Raw genomic sequence first — 26,012 nt, 5'->3', positions numbered from 1 at the left:
GTACTTTCAGTTCAATACATTTAACCACAAATTAATGTTTTATTTGTACCAGAGGGAGAATAAACCCTAATAGACAAGTGCCACGTGGTTTCCCCGTAGTCTACTGTGGCTGCAGAAAGAAGCGCTGCTTAGCCATAAATCTGATTTCAGACCAGCTTTTCCAACCTTCAGCCGACATCAAGCCGATGCATAAAATGACGCCATTAAACCCCGCACTGATCCGCAGTCAGTCCTTCAGCTCCTCTCTAAAATTCAATCGCATAGTGCGCTGTCCTCGGCACAGAGAGGGATTCGAGAGGACGTGTTGACGTGTGCAATATCCATTTTGTACAGTTGTCAATTCGGTTGGTGCTACTGGGTTATAAACACGTCATTTAATAACCGCTAGCCTTTCAAGGCTAAATCAGAAGGCATCCTGGACGAAACGGGTGCACCGAAGATCCCTACGCAGCATGGATTCTATATAACTCCGGTAAAATGTAATGAGGAGATGGCTCCGGGAGAGAAAGATCATCAGGGAACCAACCGTATAGTGTTGGTCAAGAAAATTATCATGAAAGATGGGCCCACGGTATGTGAATTAATCGTCTTTATTTCGGTATCCTACCAATTGTAACCGGGAATGTGTATGTAACAATGTAACCGATTTTCACATAAACGGCAAAGGATGCAACATCAGCTGTGAGTGCGCCTGCGGTAGCTGCAGGTTATGACATAAGCGGACATTATGCACTCGAGATACTGTACCTTGTGAAAAATGTAACGGCTCTGTCAGCGTACAGTGAGTGCACCACAGTTTTCCGTAATGCTATTGCCAAACAGCTTTGACATTTGTATCAATTTGTTAATAGATGATCAATAGTGATAGGAGATGGGTACATTGCAACCTCTATTGGAAGGACGCGTCCGGTAATATATCGGGGTTGCGTCTTTCAGAAGGCCTAGCTGCAGATAGCTTATTGAATGAAGACTGTATAACATTGTCCTGCCGCTGCCATTAGCCTACTGTATTACATAACATCCCCGGCTGCCTCTCAACGCAATCTGTTTGCATGATAATTCCATAATCATATTCATAGACTGGTGCATAATCATGATATTGCCATAAAAAAAAAATGCTTAAGGCCTATTTGTGTATTATAGGTAGAGATAATAGAGTCCAGATCCCCTGCAATAAAAATAAAACACTTTTTTTTATTGCAGCGACCTCTATCCTTTCATGAACTGTTGGTGTTGATGATGTTGGAGGTGCTCCAGGCAAGTTGTGTATCCCACAGTGCCCTCGGATTTAAACCTCCTCATAGGCTGAACACTAGCCAATAGCCAGCTGTGAGGGCCATAGAAGGTGTTACCATGGTGTTTCCTTGGAAAGGAAAGGGGACCTGGACCAAAAACTAAATTACAGATGGCCCAATATAAAAATAAACAAGATTCTATTCTATTATGTAATCTGAGCTATCACAGCAAAGTGGATTGGGACATTCATTTTAGATCAGTGGTTTTATTTGTAGCAAACAACACAAGTTAACGTTTAGGCCTAAGTCTATTTTATTCAAACAGTAAGCAGTAAGCAAACAGTGATTCAATCTCCATTAGGCCTGGCTACAATGTATGTCTAATTTCTCAGTTTAGACTAGGTGACGATGACGTGATTTGCTCTTTGCGTGACAGCGAGCTGAGAACACAACCACATCTCAATCTCCTCCAGTCCTCACTCACGCATACATATTACATACACACAGAAAACTTGGTGCACTCACTGTGAGGAATAGGGAATTGGGGGGCCCATCTCGTCTCCACTGTTATGTAACGGCCATGTCCCAAGCTTCCCAAGCTGCAGGCTGCCTCACACTGTGCTGTGAAGTAGCTAGGGGCCTGTGCTAATCTATCTATCTTTTCTATGCCACTGCCTTCCTCAAATACCACTGCTGTCTGTCCTTGCTCAGGGATGTCCTGGGAGACAATGGCCACGTGGATGTCTTCAAATAGCAAAGTAACTGATTCATATTAACAGAGAAGCAGTGTTTTTTTTTTATTGATAATTTTTGTTTGGACTCCTCTTGACCATCTCATTCAGAAGAACGATCTACGGTATAGAGTGTAGAGCAATAAATGTTTGCCTTAGTAAATTGGTTTCCTAATAGTGCATATTGTATTTTTGCTTCCCAAAAGAATAGACTGCATTTGTCAAAATAAGTCCAGGCATTCAAATACAGCAACCCCATTCACAGGGTCCTGATAATGTTTTTTATATGCTTTGTGATTATGGTGAGATGGTGGTTGTTGATCATCTCAAGTTACCTTTTTGAAACACTGTTTACAATTTTCTAACACTGTAAGAGCTGCTAATTTCCATAGCGTATGTTTTAACATGGAACACAATATGTTCTAAAATGGCTGAAATTCTTTACTGTGTGTTGCAGCCGGGCCAGGGTATTGGCAGACCCAGTGTTTCCCATGCTGTGGTGGTCATCTTCCTGGAGTTCTTTGCCTGGGGTCTCCTTACCACTCCAATGCTGACAGTGAGTTCCATCTCTATCTGGCTTGCCTGCCTATCTGCCTATCTTTCGATTTGGTATTTTGACCAAACAGATCAGCTTTGAAAAAGAGCTGATGTGAAAAGATCTGATGCGATTGGTCAAAAGACAAATTGGTGGAATAAAACATCAGAATTAGACTGCCTCTGCCTAATTTTGATCTTTTCCCATTTACACATCAGCCTAATTCAGATATTTTCCCAGTAATTGGTATTTTGATGAATCAGATAAGCTCTTTTGACAGTAATTTGGCAAAATATCAGAATTGGGCTAGCTAGGTCTATCCAGGTCTATTTACACCAGGGGAGTCAAACTCATTCCATGGAGGGCCTACTTTCTGCAGCTTTTTTGTTTGTCCTTTCACTTAAGACCTAGCCAACCAGTTGAGAGGAGTTCATTACTAATTAGTGAATTTAATGAATGAATCAAGTACAAGGCAGGAGTGAAAACCCGCTGACACTCAGCCCTCCGCGGAATGATCTACACTGAAAACAATTAAGGTTCTTAAATGTTTCTTCCTCAGCTCTTAAGGTTCCTTTAAGAACACTTGTCTGATAAATAACCTTTGAGTTAAGTGTGGGGTGCTTGATGTGGCATCTACGGGTTCTTCAGAATTTGGAAAGGTTGTTGAATTTTTTTGTGTTGATTTAAGAATTCAATAAAGATTTAAATTAACACTCAGTGGGTTAAAATATCCTCAGTACTGGTGTTAATAACCAGAGTTGAACCAAAACCATGCTCATCATTATCATATTTCCCAGCATGATCTATACGGTTGATTCTTTTTAAATGATTTGTTTCAATACCTATGTGTTTGCATGTGCATTGATTGATTAATTCATATCAAGCTACTCAAATATAAATAACAACAATTGTTCTAAACTATTCCAATCTGTTACTTGGATTTATTGCATCTGTTACTGAAATGGTTGTTCCAGATTAGATGTTTAAGGTAGTCTCATATTTTAGTTTTCCCAACCCTGGAAATAGTTCTGGATGCAGGTTGGATTCCAATGGGAATTACACATCACTTTCCAAGCCAGCATAATGTGACTTGTATACCAAGAGTTTCAGGCCACTGTATTAGGGTAAAACTATGCCCTGAAAAATAAATTCTTATGAAATATGTTTCATTTTTTTATAACATTTTATGACAACATATTCTCTCAAGATCTCAATTGGTGAAAAGGCGTAATGAAATTGGATAAGTGCAACAAGCATGTCTCTGTCAATAGCAAACACAGTCATGGGTGCTAACTCATTCAATTCACCTGAAAGGCACCGTGGGAAATATGCAAATAGGCCTTGAAACCCTACAGCAGGGCTATTGAATTCTGGTCCTGGAAGGCCGAAACATGTCTGCTTTTGAATTTTTGTATGTTTCTTCAAAGAACCATCCAATTTATGGTTCAGTCAGACACCCTCAAATGGTTCTCCTATTGCACGTTTATTTTTAAGAGTGTAGGGCTCTTCTAAAACAAAATGGCCTTGATTCCTCGCATCCGTCTTTTCATAATATCTTGTGGACAGACTACGTAAACATACAGTTGAAGTCGGAAGTTTACATACACCATAGCCAAATACATTTAAACTTAGTTTTTCACAATTCCTGACATTTAATCCTTGTAAATATTCCCTGTCTTAGGTCAGTTAGGATCACCAGTTTATTTTAAGAATGTGAAATGTCAGAATAAAAGTAGAGAGAATGATTGATTTCAGCTTTAATTTCTTTCATCACATTCCCAGTGGGTCAGACATTTACATACAATCAATTAGTATTTGGTAGCATTGCCTTTAAATTGTTTAACTTGGTTTAAATGTTTCGGGTGGCCTTCCACAAGCTTCCCACAATGTGTTGGGTGAATTGTGGCTCATTCCTCCTGACAGAGCTGGTGAAACTGAGTCAGGTTTGTAGGCCTCCTTGCTCGCACATGCTTTTTCAGTTCTGCCCACAAATTTTCTATAGGATTGAGGTCAGGGCTTTGTGATGGCCACTCCGATACCTTGACTTTGTTGTCATCAAGCCATTTTGCCACAACTTTGGAAGTATGCTTGGGGTCATTGTCCATTTGGAAGAACCATTTTCGACCAATCTTTAACTTCCTGACTGATATCTTGAGATGTTGCTTCAATATATCCACATAATTTTCCTCCCTCATAATGCCATCTATTTTGTGAAGTGCACCAGTCCCTCCTGCAGCAAAGCACCCCCACAACATGATGCTGACACCCCCGTGCTTCACGGTTGGGATGGTGCTCTTTGGCTTGCAAGCCTCCCCCTTTTCCCTCCAAACATAACAATGGTCATTATGGCCAAACAGTTCTATTTTTGTTTCATCAGACCAGAGGCCATTTCTCCAAAAAGTACGATCTTAGTCCCCATGTGCAGTTGCAAACCGTAGTCTGTTTTTTTTATGGCGTTTTGGAGAAGTAGCTTCTTCCTTGCTGAGTGGCCTTTCAGGTTATGTCGATATAGGACTCGTTTTACTGTGGATATTGATACTTTTGTACCTGTTTCCTCCAGCATCTTCACAAGGTCCTTTGCTGTTGTTCTGAGATTGATTTGGACATTTTGCACCAGAGTACGTTCATCTCCAGGAGACAGAATGCGTCTCCTTCCTGAGCGGTATGACGGCTGCATGGTCCCATGGTGTTTATACTTGCGTACTATTGTTTGTACAGATGAAGGTGGTACCTTCAGGCGTTTGGGAATTGCTCCCAAGGATGAACCAGACTTGTGGAGGTCTACAATTTGTTTTCTGATGTCTTGGCTGATTTCTTTTTGACTTTTCCATGATGTCAAGCAAAGAGGCACTGAGTTTGAAGGTAGGCCTTGAAACACATCCACAGGTACACCTCCAATTGACTTAAAATTATGTCAATTAGCCTATCAGAAGCTTCTAAAGCCATGACTTAATTTTCTGTACTTTCCAAGCTGTTTAAAGGCACAGTCAACTTCGTGTATGTAAACTTCTGACCCACTGGAATTGTGATACAGTGAAATAATCTGTCTGTAAACAATTGTTGGAAGAATTACTTATGTCTTGCACAAAGTAGATGTCCTAACCGACTTGCCAAAACTATAGTTTGTTAACAATACATTTGTGGAGTGGTTGAAAAATGAGTTTTTAAAGACTACAACCTAAGTGTATGTAAACTTCTGACTTCAACTGTAAATGGTACCGTAGGTCTGTCACGATACAAGGGAATGCGTGAGATAAGTAGCAGCATTTGTTCTGGTGCTTCGGACAAATCATTACTTCGCAGGTGTTAGCATCTTTCCAAATTTCGGAAAAGGAGGGGACATTTGGCCCATAGACTTCCCCGTAACTTGCAAAGAGACAGGGTGGAGCTTTTTACTCCTATTCCGTTCCGATCCTCATTCTACCTCTTCTCTTAACACATATGGACCCAGAGTGTTCTGGGTTAACTGAGATAAATCTTCTCAAAACTCATTGGGACCGAGGGCCCTTGGCCCTTCCCTACAATACGGTTGAGAAGGAGGCGAGAAAGAAGGTTATGAGGAATTACAGAAATACTAATTGTCTATAGGTCTCTCTCTATCGTTCTCTATCTTGTTCTTTCTGACACTACACAGTCATCCTTCTCTTGCTCTTATTTTCCTCTTCATCTTTCTGTTCTCGCCTTCTCTCTCTGTCTACCTTCCCTCTCTGTCTACCTTCCCAATGGAAGGGTCTAGTAAAACGCACCTGTGTTGTTTTTTCAGGGTAGGTTTCTTGGCTTGTTAAAATGCTTGTGTGTGTGTCTGTGACTGTTATGGTTTCTTGGCAGCCTTTCCATCGAACAGCCCTGTTTAAGATGTTTGTCCTTTTTCTGTTCTTTGCAGGTTTTACACGAAACTTTCCCACAGCACACGTTTCTGATGAACGGTCTCATTCAAGGGGTGAAGGTAAGATATCATGCTTAGAAATAACTATTTAGCAAAGACTACGAACAGTATATCTCCCCAAAAATGAACCAACTATGTAATTTATTGATCACCTCTATGCTACAGAGGACCCCCCATAGAGTTGCATCCCTGAGCAATTGAACAAAAGCTGCACATTCTTTATTCTGTGTACTCTAGCTGATCTTTTTTCAGCGTCTTATTATTTCATATCAAGTGCATGTTTATTGTAGGTTTATTATAGGTCATTTCAGGATGCCATGAAACGAGCCATTTGTGTGCTGCAACATGATTGTAATCAAGCTTGCTCTCATTTCCACTAAAAATGAATGAGGCTTCTCATTATGGGTTCCCGGTAACCATGACAATTTTAACAGAGGCTCCTCCTCTCTTCACCCTCCTCTTCAACAGGGTCTTCTGTCCTTCATGAGCGCCCCTCTGATTGGTGCCTTGTCAGACGTGTGGGGAAGACGGCCCTTCCTATTGGTCACTGTGTTCTTCACCTGCGCCCCCATCCCTCTTATGAGACTCAGTCCCTGGTAAGACAGCCCGTTTCTGCTGGGGGAAAAACACTGTGATTTGGTTTAGTATTCATTGTTTATTTGATTTAAACAATAAGCACATTTAAACATGAAATCTACAGTTAGAAAAAAAGTGAAAGTAAAACCACATTGGGTTCTTTGGGTTGTCCTCATAGGGAAACCCTTTTTGGTGCTACCTAGTACCCTCTATGTATGGTTATTCATAGAACCCCCTGTACATGGTACTACCTAGAACCCTATTTGAAGGCTTCTGCCTATAACCCTTTTATCCTCTAAAGATTCTCCCTAGAAATCTTGATGAAAGGTACCACGAGAGCCCTTTTATCTTTGAAGTGTTCTTCCTAGAACCCTCTATTACAGCTTCCATCCCCAAGCCATAAGACTGCTGAAAAATGAATCAAATGGCCACCCGGACTATTTACATTGACACCCTCCGCTGTTTATTATCTATGAATAGTCCCTTTACCCCTACCTACATGTACAAATTACCTCAACTAACCTGTACCCCCGCACATTGACTCGGTAGCTCCTTTATATAGTCAAGTTATTATTTTGTGTTACTTTTTATTTAATTTTTTACTTTAGTTTATTTAGTAAATACTTTCTTGACTCTATTTCTTGAACTGCATTGTTGAACTGCATTGTTGGTCAAGGGCTTGTAAGTAAGCATTTCACGGTAAGGTCTACATCTGTATTCGGTGCATGTGACCAATACAATTTGATTTGGTTTGATATTAACAGTTCTACTAAGAACCCTTTAATCTTTGAAGGGTTCTTCCTAGAACCCTCTGAGTGCTTGCATTGGCCGTATTAGCCTTTAAAGGTAAAAGTCTTTATGACAATAAATGACATATATCAAAAGCCTTATCTTTGAGGGCCTTGTTATACCCTAACGCGGGTGTTAGGAAACTCCTTGTTTACAGGCCACATCAGGCCTGCAAGGCACGTTATGCTCACTTGGAAAGTGAAGTGTAATTCCTGTTGGAATCCAGCCAGAGTGAGGATATCTCACAATTGAAACTTTTGATCACCCTCAATCTTTAGTGATGGGGAAACTAAGCTTCTTGAAGCATTGAGGCTATCCAGCCCATTGTGTGTCGAAAATAGGTTTATACTCGAGGCTTTGATCAATACAGTGTACACTAGTGGCACCTGCTGGTCAAAAGAATTTAGAGCAGCCAAATTATTATAGATGACATCCCAAACACAGCAGCCCGTACGCAGGGTAGCCTTTATGTTTTCTACCGAAACCAATATCTTAGCATTCAGGTGGTTGTTTGACTAAACAAAGCTTCGGACGTCATTGATCACGTGAGTCTGAAACATTGATACCGGCATACTGCTTCGAAGTAAACTGCTTAACAATTTCAACGCATGTCTCAGAGCTGTTATCAAACGTAACATCACTAGCAGTCTGCATTCAAAATTACTGCTAAGGTAGGGAAGAGTCTACATAAATCTTCTAAACTGGAACAATCATCTCAGTAACAGGTACAATAAATCCAACTACTAACAGATTGGATTAGTTTATAAAAATGCATGCTATTTATCTTTGTTTAGCATAAAATGAATCAACCATTCACTGTACATGCAAAAATACAGATATTGAAACAAACAATTCTGAAAATCTACCTGCAATAGAGCATGCTGGGAAATATGATAATAATTGGCATGGTTTAGAGTCTTTTACTCTAGTAAAAGTAACACACTCTCACTCAACTCTGCTTATTAAAACATTCTCACACCTATCTTTTAAAATTGATCAGATTACTCAAACTCCTGATGTTACGGTTGAAACACTGAGGGAAATACGACTGCTTAGGCAGTATTTAAACTGGAACTGACAGTGTTTTATCTACTTTGCGTATACAGTATGAAACAGACAATCCTAATATCAGTAAAAAATATCAAATTCCCAGTACAGTAAGGCAGTGTTGAGAGAATAGATCGATGCAGTTCAATACATGATTAATGTAATTCACCAATACATTTCTTGGTAGTCCAAAAAATATTGCTATCAGATTGTAAATCACAGCTGGCCTGGTACATTGTTTGCTGCCACCACCCATTCGGGATACACCGTTTCAGTGAGTCAATATTTTGAACAAAAACGGACGACTCTAACCAGATACAATACAATCACACTAGCAAGGGCAATGATCACAAGTCAGTCATAACATGGCAGATAGGCTAGCGTGCATGTGTCAAAACACAAGGCCTGCGGGCTAAGTAGGACACACAAGCAAGCGAGTATAAATTAGTCAACAGTTCTACTTTTTGAAATTACAGCCTGATGTGTTCGTATCATTAATTCAACTTCAGCTGTGCTGCTTTCATGTGTCCCGTTTACAGCGCTCAGCGGAGGGAAAGTGTACAGACACACGCTCACAGTCCTAGCTAGGCTACTAAAATGTTGCAGACTGGCTTCAGTTTTTGAAGCTTAAAAAAAAAATATATATATATATATATATATATATATTTTTAAACTGCAGCAAAACAAAATGCAAAAGAGAAAAATGTAAGCCTATGACAGCAACATTTGAGCAGTAGCCTAAGTTGGCTACTCAACTACAGTACGTTTTGAGTGCACCATACAGCAATGCTGCCTTGCACCGCTCAAGTGATCCATGCAGTGCAAAAAAAATGTAAAACATGATTTTAGTTTAAATGTTACAACAACCTATAGCTACATTTTGGTTATTTTAAGTTATTAAATACTTTTTGATTAGGGGCGCAGCATATCATGCACATCTGCCAGCATAGCAGCAAAGGCTGGACAAATATTATTTATCTCTTTTGTTGTAATATCTTAAAATGCTATATACAGCATCCTAATCCTATGTCCATACAGTGCATTTGGAAAGTATTTTTACCCGTTGACTTTTTCCACATTATGATACATTACAGCCTTATTCTAAAATTGATTAAAAAACATTTTTTCTCATCAATCTACACACAATATCCCATAATGACAAAGCGAAAACAGGTTTTTAGACAATTTTGCAAATGTATTAAAAACAGAAATACCTTATTTACGTAATTATTTAGACACTTTGCTATGAGACTCAAAATTGAGCTCAGGTCAGTGGCGATTTTAGCATGTAAATCTTGGTGGGGCAACAAAATAAATGTGGGATGCATGCCAGCAAAGCCACTACACAACACAACACTAAACAATACATTAATTATAACGGTGACAAATGGTGCCCACAAACTGTTAGGGCCTACATAAAGCTGTCCCGACAGCAGAGTCCCGACAGCAGAGTCCCCACACCTTACCACTGCTACACCTGGCTTTCAGCAGAGCCTTGTCTGGCAGTGAAACAGTTAAATCAGCCTCATTTACTGCCTTTAAAAAAAACATAGCTGATATAGCTGACTTACTTAAACAAATGTGATGTCTACTGACAATTGAGATGTACAAACTATGGCATAAGTGAACGACAAGTAGATAAGAGGCAATCCGTAATTTCGATTAAGACATTAAAGAGCAAACAACGCCGGACATAGTCAATATAACTATTTGATCAGCACTTTTGAAATGTACAGCGACTGAATTCAGAACTTGGGCCGTTCTTACAGTGTACTCCCTGTACAAGTCAAAACCGTAGGATAAATAAAGGGGGCATATAAACAGACAATGAAAGCTCTTACAATATTCAATGATTACATTTCTCTGAAACAGGTTGTAGGCTTTAGGTGCACCACCAAGTTAGAACAGTAGGCGAAATCAAGAGGTGAAACTAGACCAAATTATTAGGGTGAGGCACATTGAACGCCATTTGGGTTTTGCGTGTCAAAACAAATACACGCCATATAACACTATTTGACGCATGAAATAAGCTTTTAATTTGACACGTCAAATAACACAATTCTATTATATAATCTTGTGTGTGCTGAATTTGCACATGCAAGCTAAGCACCACCACTACTATCAGCAGCACTGTCAAAGATGTACAAAAAGTAGCCAAACAAGCACACACCGGGCCACCAATGATGTGTTTACAATACCACGTTGGTGAAAATAGACCAAATTATTAGGGTGAGACACATGGGCTGCTAACAACTTACTACACAACATACACTTAGTATTACTTTCTTAGCTACAGTATACATTTATCCCTTGCATATTACAGTAGCGCAGAGGTCCTTTGTGGGCAAACTTAGTCATCGTAGTCTGGCATTCTCTGGATTTATGGTGGGAACTCACAGCCACTCCATTGAATAGCAGGCTAACGTTAATGTTTTCTTTGCAACACTTGCAGTTAGCCAGTGATTCCTTCCAAACGACTCATTGTTGAATTTGCGATTTCCAACTTGTGTAATTTCTATGTCCAATGGCTGATGAGCACCGATAAGTTTTATCTGTAATTTCTCTTCATTATTTCTCTTTATATGACAATGATTAAAAAGGATTTGCCAGAGGATTGTCTACTTGATTTATGTTGATGATCATATCAAAGCTACTGTAGATGTAACGTGATTTGACGTCATTTAAATGTGGCAAATGACCTTGAGCATTTTTGGAAGGGCACTTCTAATCTAAGTCTATGGCAGGACCCAAAGGGCTCACATTCTTGATGTCTACCCTTACTAAAGGCAGGTGACCTGTGTCCCCATGAATGACAGAACACTGAGCCATTCACGGTGAAATGCTGAGCCATTCACGGTGCAATGCTCCTATTTTCTGCTGGTGTGCCTTACCACCACAGAAAACACTGAGCTAGGCTGAAACACCTGCATTTTGGAGCTGCCTTACTCAAGAAAACAAAAAACAGTCCATGTTTGTATGCAGCTTTATTAACTCAATGATATATATATAATTATTTTAATTGTTTGCAAACTGAAATGTGACACGTATTAAAATAACATGCAAAATAGGCAAGCCCCCCCTCCCAATGTTTATATATGTATATGTATATATATAATATATATATATGTTTGTGTGTATATATATATATATAAATAATAATTTCATAAATAATAATAATTTCTCAATAAATTTCACATGCTGTTGTGCAAATGGAATAGACAAAAGGTCAACAAAAGGGCAACAACCCAGCAGCAGGACCGCTACCTCCACCTTTGTGCAAGGAGGTGCACTGCCAGAGCCCTGCAAAATGACCTCCAGCATGCCACAAATGTGCATGTGTTGCCCTCCTACGGCCTCCTCCACATCTCCTGATGTACTGGCCTGTCTCCAGGTAGCGCCTCCATGCTCTGGACACTACGCTGACAGACACAGCAAACCTTTTTTAGACTCCGTCTCATGCTACCACTAGAGTGAGAGCACCGCCAGCATTCAAAAGTGACCAAAACATCAGCCAGGAAGCATAGGAACTGAGAAGTGGTCTGTGGTCACCACCTGCAGAATCACTCCTTTTTTGGGGGTGTCTTGCTAATTGCCTATAATTTCCACCTTTTGTCTATTTCCATTTGCACAACAGCATGTGAAATTATTATTGTCAATCAGTGTTGCTTCCTAAGTGGACAGTTTGATTTCACAGAAGTGTGATTGACTTGGAGTTACATTGTGTTGTTTAAGTGTTCCCTTTATTTTTTTGAGCAGTGTATATACACACATACACTACTGTTCAAAAGGTTGGGGTGACTTAGAAATGTCCTTGTTTTCCATGAAAACATACATGAAGTTCCAAAATGAATAGGAAATATAGTCAAGACGTTGACAAGGTTATAAATAATGTTTTTTAATTGAAATAATAATTGTGTCCTTCAAACTTTGCTTTCGTCAAAGAATCCTCCATTTGCAGCAATTTTTTTGCAGACCTTTGGCATTCTAGTTGTCAATTTGTTGTGGTTATCTGAAGAGATTTCACTCCATGCTTCCTGAAGCACCTCCCACAAGTTGGAATGGCTTGATGGGCACTTCTTACGTACCATACGGTCAAGTTGTTCCCACAACAGCTCAATAGTGTTGAGATCCGGTGACTGTGCTGGCCACTCCATTATAGACAGAATACCAGCTGACTGCTTCTTCCCTAAATACAGTGGACTCCAAAATGACTGGCACCCCTGACTGGCAATGCACAAACAATTCTTAAACAAATACAAACAATATAATTATAGAGAGAAACTCAAAATACTAACATGTGAGAAATACTGTACTTTATTAATGTTTCAATGGAACCAACCAAAATAATTTATTGATTTAATTAAAAATCAATGTCCTACAAATCAAGGGTTCACAATTAATGGCACCCTTAAAGATTATTGTAAATAACATCTACCAAAATTAAACCACAAATTTAATTCCACTTATTTAAGTTTATCTAAGTCTTAAGGAACTATATTGAGCCATTACATCACTTCCTGTTTCAGTACGGTATAAAAAATTAGGTGACACACATGCAATATCCCGCTGTCATCCAACATCATAAAGAAAAGAACTAGCAGTTCAAAAGAGACAGATGGTCGTAGACCTTCATAAATCTGGTAATGGCTACAAGAAGATCCACAAACAATTGAATATACCACTGAGCACTGTCAGGGCAATTATTACAAATGTCAAAAGATATGGAACAGTTGTAAACCTCACGGGTAGAGGACGCATATGCATTTTGCACCCCAGGATAGGGAGGAGGATGGTGAGAGAAGCAACAAAATCCCCAAGAATCACTGTGAAAGAATTGCAGGCCTTGGGGTCACCAGGTTTCAAAAATAACCATCAGATGCCACCTCCACAACCACAGGCTCTTTGGAAGTGTTGCCAGAAGAAAGCCCTTTCTGACCCCAAGACACCAATGCAAGCGCTTGGAGTTTGCCAAACGTCATTTAAATTATGACTGGAAGAAGGTGCTCTGGTCAGATGAGACGAAAATTGAACGTTTTGGTCAGATACAGCTTCGGCATGTTTGGCGTCGAAACAGAGATGCATACAAGGAGAGGCACCTCATACCCACGGTGAAATATGGAGGGGGGTCAGTGATGTTTTGGGGTTGTTTTAATTCCAGAGGTCCAGGGACACTGGTTACGATTGACGGCATAAATAATTCCACCAAGTATCAGGTAATTTTGGCTGACAATCTGGTTGCCTCTGCCAGAAGGCTGGGACTTGGCCGTAGGTGGACTTTCCAACAAGACAATGAGCCAAAACACACCTCAGGATCCACACATAAATGGTTCTGTGACAACAAAATCAATGTTCTGCCATGGCCATCTCAGTTGCCGGACCTCAATCCAATGGAAAACCTGTGGGCTGAGTTGAAGAGGGCAGTTGATAAGCGCAAACCAAAGAATGTGAAGGATCTTGAACGGATCTGCATAGAGGAATGGTCCAAAATCCCTCCAAATGTGTTCCTTAACCTTGTCAAACATTACAGGAAAGACTCCATGCTGTTTTCCTTGCCAGAGGTGGTGGCACTAAGTATTAAATGAGGAGTGCCAATAATTATGAAACCTTGATTTTGCTTAAATTTATTTTGTATTAAATAATTGTATGATTTTGGTTGGTTCAATTGAAACATTAATAAAGTACAATATTTCATATTGTAATATATAATAATATTATATCATATCATTATCATAATATCATAATATTTTATATTGTTTACATTTTTTAAAGTATTGTTTGTGCATTGCCAGTCAGGGGTGCCAGTAATTTTGGAGCCCACTGTAGTTCTTGCATAGTTTGGAGCTGTGCTTTGGGTCATTGTCCTGTTGTAGGAGGAAATTGGCTCTAATTAAGCACCGTCCACAAGGTATGGCATGGCGTTGCAAAATGGAGTGAAAGCCTTCCTTCTTCAAGATCCCTGTTACCATGTACAAATCTCCCACTTTACCACCACCAAAGCACCCCCAGACATCACATTGCCTCCACCATGCTTGACAGATGGCATCAAGCACTCCTCCAGCATCTTTTCATTTTTTCTGCGTCTCACGAATGTTCTTCTTTGTGATATGAACACCTCAAACTTAGATTAGTCTGTCCGTAACACTTTTTTCCAATCTTTTCTTTTTATTGGCTAGTCTGAGATATGACTCTGCCTAGAAGGCCAGCATCCTGGAGTCGCCTCTTCACTGTTGACGTTGAGACTGGTGTTTTGCGGGTAGTATTTAATGAAGCTGCCAGTTGAGGACGGATGTTTTTCAGCGGCAGTGACTGGGAGACTCGTCAGGCTCAAGGGAAAGATGAATGGAGCAAAGTACAGAGAGATCCTTGATGAAAACCTGCCCCAGAGCGCTCAGGACCTCAGACTGGGGCGAAGGTTCACCTTCCAACGGGAATACTAAGACAACGCAGTAGTGGCTTCAGGACAAGTCTCTGAATGTCCTTGAGTGGCCCAGCCAAACCCTGTACTTGAACCCGATCAAACATCTCTGGAGAGACCTGAAAAAGCTGTGCAGCAACACTCCCCATCCAGCCTGACAGAGCTTGAGAGGATCTGCAGAGAAGAATGGGAGTAACTCCCTAAATACAGGTGTGCCAAGCTTGTAATGTCACACCCAAGAAGACTTGAGGATGTAGTCGCTGCCATAGGTGTTTCAACAAAGTATTGAGTATTGCTCTGAACACTTATGTAAATGTGTATTTCTGTTTTTTTATTTTTTATATATATTTGCAAAAATGTCTAAACCTGTTTTCACTTCATCATAATGGGGTATTGTGTGTAGATTGAAAACCCCCCCGAATTTAATACATTTTAGAATAAGGCTGTAACGCAACGACATGTGGAAAAAGTAAAGGGGTCTGAATACTTTCAGAACGCTCTGTATGTAGAACCCTTCTTGCCTTCCAAAGAATAATTATTGCCTTCCAAAGAATCTTTCTTACATTACAAAGAATCATCAACCCTTTTTCCAAAAAACGGTTCTTAGGAAATGAAAGGTTCTAGGTAGAACCCTTTGCCTTACAAAGAACCATTGTCTTCCAAAAAGGGATTTTCAGATGGTAGAACCCTATTCCTCGCAAATTTTGTCTAAGAGTGTAGTCTTTGTCCAAATGTAACAGTGCTGTTTTAGATTCAAATACTATATTATCCCTCATATTCACACACCACCATATCGTTTTTTTACCAATTTCTGTCAGCATTTGTAATTGGTAAACACTTTAAGACTGTCATGGAATCAGTCACGGAATCTCTATCTTTAGAGTCTGAATGAGTATTTGTTGATGTTATTTGTCAAGGACATGGTGTGAAATGCACTTGCTTGAATGTGACTGACTGGTAGTTTGAAAAGAGTCTAACTGACAATGTTCCCTCCCTCAGGTGGTACTTTGCAGCGATTTCCATGTCAGGGGCTTTCTCTGTCACCTTCTCTGTCATCTTCGCTTATGTCGCTGATGTCACGGAGGAGCATGAGAGAAGCACAGCATACGGATTGGTAAAAAGTTATTTACATGTTTTCATTATGATATCCAGTATCTTTCTCATTTGATTCCCATGTTGCTTGGGGAAGAGGGTAGTGGATCATCTTACCTTTCTATCTGACAGTTATGTGAGTAAAGATCAAGTTCTGTAATTCTACAAGGGTCATGCAATGTGCTCTTTTGTGCTGCGAATAGATGCCGGTAGTGTCATGTTTCTGCAAGCCTATCCTTCACACAGTGGTTTTCATATGTAATACTGTTGTGTCGTGATGGGTCCCTTGAGGTCACAGCCTGCAGTAAATCAAATCAAAGTTATTTGGTTGTGTACACAGATCAGGAGATGGTAGCAGGTGCAACCAAATGCTCGCAGTATAACATATCCCATTGAATTCTCCCATCCTTTTCTCTTTGTATTTTGAGCCCTGGCCTCGAATGAACATAAATTCCTTTTCCTTTGTAGCTCAACCACTTGTGAAAAAATGACTGCATCCCTGACAATTGGGTCGTTGACAGCTATTGGCTCCAACACAATTCAAAACAATACACAACACAAAACATACGACAAGGACTTGATGGAAAGCAGCGACACTTGTCACTGAGTGGACGATCACGATGAACTATAAACTGACCTCGAAACAACCGTGTGTTTGAAACGCAAATTCTCCTCCTGTGTCCCTAGGTATCGGCTACGTTTGCTGCCAGCCTGGTGACGAGTCCAGCCATCGGGGCGTACCTGTCCGCGTGTTATGGTGACAACCTGGTGGTGTTGGTGGCTACACTGGTTGCTCTGGCAGACATCTGTTTCATCCTGCTGGCCGTGCCAGAGTCCCTCCCGGAGAAGATGAGGCTCAACACCTGGGGTGCACCCATCACCTGGGAGCAGGCCGACCCCTTCCAGGTGAGTGCTATGCCATGGCATGCCATGCTATGCTGAGAAAAGCTACATCAGCTAATGGTTTCATGAGGGTCTGTCCTTTTTTAAAAGACTTTGGTGTCTTTCTGTTGTTTTAAAGACTTTGGTGTTTCTCTGTTGTTTAAAAGACGTTGTTGTCTCTCTGTTGTTTAAAAGTCAATGGTCTATCTCTTGTTTGCAGTCGATGAGGAAAGTGGGGAAGGATCCCACGGTTCTTCTCATCTGTATAACAGTGTTCCTGTCCTACCTACCCGAAGCTGGCCAATACTCCAGCTTTTTTCTCTACCTTAGACAGGTAAATATCCAGCTTGTCCTGTATCTTAGGCAGGACAACTCCTCTACATTTACCTGCACCATCTGGCAGTAAACATGAGATTCAATTCAACTTTATTCATCCCCTTAGGGGCAATTAAGAAAGACATGCCAGATTGCAAATGATAACATCATCTACATAAACTACAAGTGCAACAACAAGAGATGAAGAACAGCAAAGTTATTTCAGCACACAGTGTTGAAAGTACCTCTGGTTCAGTACCTCTGGTTCAGTACCTTTGGTTCAGTACCTCTGGTTCAGTACCTCTGGTTCAGTACCTCTGGTTCAGTACCTCTGGTTCAGTTCGTTTTAGTACAGCGACTATAATTTTAGAGAGAGTGTTCTTTCGCTGTTCTTTTTAGATCCACTTGTACAGCGCTATCTCCATTGAGCACATTTAAGTGCTAGTCATTTAGCATAGTTCTGTTACTTTGCCCTTGACCCTTGGAGCAAAGAGAGAAAGAGAGGCTAATGCTGTTTTTCTTTCTTTTGTTCGTTCTTTCTTTTTTCTCTCTCTCTCTCTTTCTCTCTTTTTCTCTCGCTTTCTTTCTTTCTTTTTTTCTCTCTACCCCGACTCAGGTCATTAACTTCTCTTCGGCAACGATCGCGGTGTTCATCGGGGTGGTTGGAATCCTCTCCATCATAGCCCAGGTATGTATCTGACGCAATGGTGACCTTCTGCTAGTCCATTTAACTGTGTCTGTGGGGAACTGCAATGTGTTAACGAACAGTCCGTTCTTAGGTTAACAGCATGTGTCTCAGTTCAAATGTGTGACTGTCCCTTGGAATGTATTTAATCTATCTCCACGTTCAGATGTAAATCATGTCGACATAGCCTGAGGCTGCCCGCTCTCTCCTACTTATAAGAAAAGCATTCTAATGTAATGTAGCAACTCGTGTCATTCCTATGCATACAATATTTCTGAAGAAACGAATTAGCAATCTGTAAAGCACTAATGACAACTTCTGATTTATAAAATGGGCATTATAAATACATTTGTTTGATTCATTGATTATTTGTTGTTGCAGACACTTATCCTGACAGTCTTGATGAGAACGATCGGAAACAAGAACACAGTTCTACTGGGGCTGGGCTTCCAGATTCTACAGCTGGCCTGGTACGGTTTTGCGGCAGAACCATGGTGGGTCACCTTTAACTCTCTCTTCACTGTGGTTTGAGTGTGATCTACAGAGCTGTCCTACATACAGTTAGCAACAAAAAAAAATGTTTTTCTAATGACTAAGTAATGTTTTACATGTAAAATCTATATGTTTATGTAGCTACTGGTATATCTTTCTCCTTCATCTTAGAATCTATCTAAAATGAAAAGAAAAGAGAAGGAGGATCGGGAATCGATTTTGTCAAAGATCATTGAGCATGCTCAGTATGGCTGGTCCTGAGGGTGCGACTCCTTAGAGTGGGTCCATTTAGCTAAGTGATGTATCAGACTGTATGTGTCTGTAGCTAACCACGGTCTCCTCTGTGTCTCTTTCGCTGTGGTTTTTAGGATGATGTGGGCTGCGGGTGCAGTAGCAGCCATGTCTAGTATCACCTTTCCTGCAGTGAGCGCCCTGGTGTCCCACAGCGCAGACCCAGATAAACAGGGTAAAACATCCCCCTTTATGCCCTTTACTGTATGTAATCTATCCATTTGTCCTGCTCTAAGTCATTCCCTTTTTTCCTCCATGTAATCTATCCATTCATCCTGTTCTCTACAGTACTGCCTTTACTCCTCCGTTGTCCTTTTTTGATAGTGAATAAATGTTATTTATTTTTTGGAGACTTTTTTTACTACCATTTTCAATTAAGACACATCACAGCATATTGGTGTTTTTCACGTTGACTGTTTTCTTTCATAGCAGACAAATCCTGTTGTCATTTGAATTTGTTTTTATAATAGACTTTGATCAAAAACAGACCCTCATGGATGTTTAGGTATATGCTGTGTTTTCTGTGATGTCATGCTGTTTGTGTGTTCTGCCCACGAACCGCAGATGGTCTATGTAGCTACATGTGGTACATATCGTTAGTGACAAATAAACTACTAACTTTTCTCTCCTCAGGTCTGGTGCAAGGAATGATCACTGGTATCCGGGGCCTGTGTAACGGTCTGGGCCCAGCACTGTATGGCCTTATCTTCTTCATGTTCAACGTAGAGCTGAACACCATTGACCCCATCCAGGGAGAATACCCCATCGACCCTATACCTATAAACCCACCGACTGAGGTAAATGGATTACTAAAACCAATATCACATTCTCATTCTGCCTCTAGGGCCAGCCAGACTAGCCATATACATCTATCTTCTTTAGCTTTAAAACATATTTATTTCTAAGTAAGCACTTGCAATCTTTCCTCAGCTGTAATCCTGAATCCTTCTGTTTCTTTATTCAGAGATGGATTATATTATTTGTGTTTATATGAATGTGAAATCAAGTTCCTACAGAAAAATAAGTTATATCTGAAGGGTTTGATTCCCAAAACACGATAAACACAAAATCTGAAATGAAATTACTCATGGGTCGCTGTCTGAAATGAATGCTCAGGGATCCCTTTCTATGTGTATGAATTATGGTTGTTCTCATACTTCTATAACATTTACTTTAGATGTTCTTTAAAATGTTATTTTTGTTGCTAAACGCGATATGCGACACACTTGTTTCATACCAAAACGAGCTATATCCAGAGCCATGTGTATCGAGAGTATAGACATTGGGTTTTCTGCATTATGATGCATTTACATGACACGACAACATTCTATGGCAGACATGTTAGCATCCGATTATCATTACACAGGGAATATTTTTTTTTTTAAATGCTATGTTTCTGAATGCCTAGAATTAGAACAATATAAAAAAAAATCGAAAAGTTGGCCCAACTCTCTAGATACAATGCCTTCCGACAGTATTCATCATTCAATCAAATTTGTTTATAAAGCCCTTCTTACATCAGCTGATGTCACAAAGTGCTGTACAGAAACCCAGCCTAAAACCCCAAACAGCAAGCAATGCAGGTGTAGAAGCACGATGTCTGATGCTGGGCAGAAATTACAATAAGAAGCATTTTAGATCTGCGTTTACAAAACGCGGCAAGAGATTTCTTACACATTTACGAATTCTGCGTTAACGTGACTCCTAAGTTTCGCTTGCTATCTACGTAAGTTACTAAATTAGTAAGGTGACGGGGCATCATATTGTGTAAGCTTTCTGCTGTGTTTGGATGAGTTATCTGTACATCTTCCACTGCTATCTTTTGATTTCCTTGTGCTTTTCTCCTCCGTTCTCGGCCAGTGTGCTCCTTCCCTATCTTCACAGGGCAGACAAGCATGCATCAAAACTTTTGTTAATTGCACAAAGCCTACCGGGGAACAGGGGGTTAACTGCCTTGTTCAGAGGCAGAACGACAGATTTTTACCTTGTCAGCTTGGGGATTCGATCCAGAAACTTTCCTGTTACTGGCCCACGCCCTAACAACTAGGCTACCTGCCATCCATATGCTCCACGCTCAAAGGGATATTCAATGTCTGCTTTTTTATTTATGCCCATCCACCAATAGGTGCCCTTCTTTGCGAGGCATTGCAATCTTCCCTGGTCTTTGTGGTTGAATCGGAGTTTGAAATTCACTGCTCGACTGAGGGACCTTACAGATAATTGTATGTTTGGGGTACAGAGCTGAGTTAGTCATTCAAAATTCATGTTAAACTATTATTGCACACAGTGAGTCCATGCTGCTTGTTATGTGACTTGTTAAGCACATTTTGACATTTTTTACTCCTTAAGGAAGGGTCTCGCATCCACCCATTATTTCCTCCAATGTCCAGCTCTCCTTTTCCTCTATGGCACGCTGCTTGGTCCTGTAGTGGTGGGATATTCTGTCACGTTTGTTTATTTATTTGTTGTTTGAAGTTTCACCTTAATAAATATGTGGAACTCTACGCACGCTGCACCTTGGTCCGCTCATTTCTACAACGAACGTGACAGTGATAGGCTTTTTGCAAAATATAGTTTAAACAAATTGATTATTTTAAAGTTCATGAACAGTCAAAACCATGTTTTTCATGAAATTGGATGATATTTGGAAGATACTAGATCAAAGTATGAAACAAGACTGTTGCTTCTACATTGATAAAGTTTGATCATAAAGTTACTGGTTCCCTCCCCCATGTCAAATTCTTGGTTGGATTCAGGAGGCGGGACAACTAAGGGGATAGGGTGACATCACCCTAACTCTCATTTTAATACACCAATGGTAACATGATATTCTTTTACCTAATTTAAATAAGTACCACATTCTAACCAACATCGGAGAAGGCGTGTTTGCGAAAGGGCGTGGTTTATTTTACTAGATAGCTACTCTACTGCTGCCAAAATTGGACTGTACGGTGTCAGAAAATATAATTAAAGGTTTGCCCTGTTCAACTATGACAAAGATACATGTCTCCCCTTTCTTCTGTGTCTGGTGTTAGCTAGCTACTGGCTAGCTAGGTCTTCAGGCAGCATGGAACAAAAGGGGGCGAAGGATCATTTAAAACTCTGACGCAGATGCAATTTCAATGTCGTTTGAGTTGCTTTGTGTATCACCAAATTAGCTTGAGACGATTTTACTGCAACACTGCATCCAAGTTCCTTGACATAGGCGTTTCAAAGAGCTGTCAGTCAAGACAAGCTCATGAATATAACCTCCCCGCCCACTCAGCCTGTCTTTTCAAACTTCCTGCTAGTTTGAACATTTCTAGCCCCCGAAAAGATTATGGATTATGTTTTAGTCACTCAAAAGGCTATTTTACATGTAATCAGACTTACTGTTTGGGATCATTTAATATTCATGTATGTATAGATAGGCCTACTTTATTACATGTAACTGTTTAAAACCCAATTGGGAGTTCTGTTGTTTGGGGTGGATATATAGCATTTTGTCACTCTAAAATAAAATGACCTTGCAGTATACACTGAGTGTACAAAACATTAAGAACACCTTCCTAAATATTGAGTTGCAACCCCCCCCCCCTTTTGCTCTCAGAACAGCCTCAATTCGTCAGAGCATGGACTCTACAAGTTGTCGAAAGCATTTCACAGGGATGCTGGCCCATGTCGTCTCCAATGCTTCCCAGAGTTGTGTCAAGTTGGCTGGATGTCCTTTGGGTGGTTCACCATTCTTAATACACACGAGAAACTGTTGAGCGTGAAAAACCCAGCGGCGTCCAGTTCTTGACACAAACCGGTGCGCCTGGCACCTACCACCACTTTTGTCTTGCCCATTCACCATCTGAATGATACACATACACAATCCATGTATCAACTGTCTCAAGGCTTAAAAATACTTATTTAACCCGTCTCCTCCCCTTCATCTCTGCTGATTGAAGTGAATTTAAGTGACGTCAATAATGGATCATAGCTTTCACCTTGATTTACCTGGTCGGTGTATACCTGGTCAAAGTCATGTCTGGGTTTTCACAAACTCATGTCATGGTAAGATGAAAACATTATAGCTCTAGGTCTTTCACATGATGTGTTTTTAATTCATGTCAATTTGCCAACATGTCTGAAAATGGCTATATCGTGTTTTGGAATCAAACTCTTCATATCTATAATATACTGTCTCTCTCCATACAGAAATCACTGATCCCCGGCCCTCCCTTCCTCCTGGGCTCGTGCACGGTTGTCGTGGCGTTCCTAGTAGCCTTGTTTATCCCCGAACACACTGAGCCTCCAGTTGTGACCTGCGCCGATACTAAGGAAACCTCCACGCTAGCCGGCGTCCACATCAACACCCCGTTACCGGGCAGCGACGAGGACACGCAGGTGCCGACCAGCGATGAGGACTTTGAGCCCCTGCTGCAGGACAGCGTCGTGTGACTGAGGGAGGGCAGCAGGCGGCTTTGGTATTGTTACACCCAGCTATGGGAACTACCCCAACACGCCAATTATGTAGCCTATCTATCCCCAATGGAGGAGGAGGAGGAGAGAGAGAAAGGGGGCATAGGGATGGGACAGAGGCCTAGCTAACCTAACTCAATCTTGTGTGCAACTCTGCACTGCACAACCAACCATTAATTCCCTGGTCTACGCCCCTGTCTCCGCCCTTACCCCATAGGAACTAGTATTTATTTATTTAAGAGGATTTGATAAACTGTTTATGATGTTGTGATCTTTTGGGGGATGGTTACCCCAGTGTTTTTAGTTTTTCACCTATAGGACTCTGGACCTTGTTTTGCTGTAAGAGTCTGAAAGGAGAGATAGCGGAGATAGTGGATCCAGCGGGCAAATCTGGTTAGTGGTTGTAATCTGGTTGTAATGATGCCATTTCAACCAGCTTTGCCCGCTGGGGAGATTGAGTGATTATTATTTATTTTTTTAGCACTATGTTTAATGGAGGTGGAAGGGAAAGAGCTTGCTGTGCCCTGCATTTTATTGCTTCAACGCATTTTCAAACTCCGCTGCGCATCATTTCGATACAAGAAGGAGAACTTGTGCCAGTAGTCAACAACACTTAACATATTTACTTTAGAAGACTGCTCATAGAGGAACTATGTCACTATGAGCAGCCATAGGATTATGACATAATAAAAGGGCTCAGATATTAGTCCGATATTTCATGGGATCTTCTGTTCACAAGCCTTACAACAACTCACGTTTTTCAGAGAGCACTTATCATATCATTGTCTTATAAGGTTGTGGGGAGACATGGGGGATTAGGATGGTAGAGTAGTTGGCATAGGAAGATGAGATCTTGGATGTAATTTTTTACTCCAAGATCTCATCTCATCTCACACTTTATTGTGAAGAGTTTTGGTACTTGAACCACCGCTCCTAGAGAAACTGCTAAAAGTGTTACTGTATGGTGAGAACATGGAACTACAGTATGTAGGATACTTACTGGATGTCGCCTCATGTCAGGAGGCAGAATTGAGGTGTTAATGATGCCATAATCGTCGCTGAGGGTTATGGTTTCATGCAGTGCCCTGCGGTTTCTGTTCATTCTGTGAAATCTTGATTGTTACTGTATAAAAACGTTTTTTATCTTGAAGAATATAATTTATAAGATGTATTTATGATGTATTTTATTGATATTATACATCAGGGCTGGGGGCAATTCCAGTCAATTTAGAAAGTATTCCACATTTTCCTCATTGAAAAGCATTGAAGAGAATTGGAATTCGAGTTTGAATTTCAGTTTATTTCCTGAATTGACCCAACCCTGTTATCCATGCTGTAAAAATAATATTGCTAACATTCTGCAACATATTGACCGAAATGTCTAGGCTACTTTGGTAGTAAAAAATATTATATTCAACTTTGAGTGAGACACATTTTTACTGGTTTTCTTTTTGTAATTTTTGGGAGGATTCTTCATTGTCTTTTAAGTATAACCTTACTCTGAAGTATATTATAGGGGTGGATATAAGGTGAGGTTTCCTTTTTTTATTTGGGTGACAAAATCATGAATTTCAATCATTGTTTTTTTTCTTCAATAAATATGTCCAAGTGTTACTAGCTACCTCAGCTTTCAAATTCCTTATTTTGAAGTCTGATTTTAACATCTGCAAAACCATCGTTAGCTCAAATAGTTTTCACACCCCAAGAGTCAAATTTAACTAACCCAGGGTTTATAAAATACAAATGAAGTGAAAGCTATTTCATCCGATCAAATACACGAGTTGCACGTTATTATTGTACGCAATCATCCTTCTCTTTTCTGTGAGGTTTCACAGCGGTTTAGATGGTGCAATGATTCTCCACACGGTGCGCTGCTTGTTTTGTCACATAAACTGAAATTAGGCGAACTATTCGAAATTTAGCAACCAGGAAATGGCGAAGTGATTTCTGCATATTGCACCTTTAAGGGTAGTAGTCCTGTATCCCTACAAGTTAGGCTTTTGAAACTAGTATTTTCCTCCATGTGAAAACAACACCAAGTTGTTTTCCCTAATGTGAATGAGGAAGTAGTTGTGTACTCTAGACCTATCCATCTAAAGAGGCTCATGCCAGTGTTAAGTTGAGTATTTACTGAAGGAGATTCCTGTTTGAATGCATGAATAGTAAATAGCTGTCCATGGGACATCTGGATTTTGAAAAGAGTATAATATTAGAATGTTCCAAAAATGTGTCATACTGGTATGTGAACTTTTCAAAGCATTTATATTTCAAACAAAGTGGCCAATGGGACAGGAAGACACAACTACACATACAGCATGTCTTCTTGACTGTCCCTGAAATGATATGATGGACAGCATATTAGGTATACTGTTTTATTCCAGACAATTGATTGGTTATTGCCTGTGCCCAGACATTAGAATGTGTCAGTGCTTCTACTTTGCCCTTACGGGTTGCCAGTCATGTCCTTGTTTTCTATGCTATGGGACCTGTACGCATTATTGAAGTGAGCAGGAGAAGGTAAAGCTTTACCATCTGTCACCTCCAACCCCAATCCTGTTATGACGTATCTTGACCAAGAATCCATAAATTGATGTC

General features: G+C 40.4%; 1 protein-coding gene across 1 annotated transcript; it reads left to right on the top strand.

Annotated features, from left to right (window-relative positions):
• Positions 1 to 221: 221 nt before the first annotated feature.
• LOC129818809 (hippocampus abundant transcript 1 protein-like) lies at positions 222 to 25,038 on the top strand. The gene is made up of 12 exons (XM_055875062.1): positions 222 to 571; positions 2,424 to 2,522; positions 6,385 to 6,447; positions 6,856 to 6,983; positions 16,214 to 16,328; positions 16,994 to 17,212; positions 17,409 to 17,522; positions 18,120 to 18,191; positions 18,570 to 18,682; positions 19,049 to 19,146; positions 19,605 to 19,768; positions 23,154 to 25,038. Exons 1-12 carry the CDS (start codon positions 491 to 493, stop codon positions 23,394 to 23,396), a joined length of 1,509 nt encoding a protein of 502 aa, XP_055731037.1. The 5' UTR covers positions 222 to 490; the 3' UTR covers positions 23,397 to 25,038.
• Positions 25,039 to 26,012: the final 974 nt, after the last annotated feature.

Source organism: Salvelinus fontinalis, chromosome 21, assembly GCF_029448725.1.
Source record: "Salvelinus fontinalis isolate EN_2023a chromosome 21, ASM2944872v1, whole genome shotgun sequence".
Classification (NCBI taxonomy): Eukaryota; Metazoa; Chordata; class Actinopteri; order Salmoniformes; family Salmonidae; genus Salvelinus; species Salvelinus fontinalis.
This window is presented reverse-complemented; position numbering and strand designations above follow the sequence as displayed.

Bases quoted from the DNA above. Each gene is read 5' to 3' on its own strand.
- LOC129818809 (XM_055875062.1), top strand. From the start codon at position 491: ATGGCTCCGGGAGAGAAAGATCATCAGGGAACCAACCGTATAGTGTTG. The intron at 6,448-6,855 runs GTAAGATATCAT...CCTCTTCAACAG, and splicing joins GTCTCATTCAAGGGGTGAAG to GGTCTTCTGTCCTTCATGAG. The intron at 17,213-17,408 runs GTGAGTGCTATG...TCTTGTTTGCAG, and splicing joins AGCAGGCCGACCCCTTCCAG to TCGATGAGGAAAGTGGGGAA.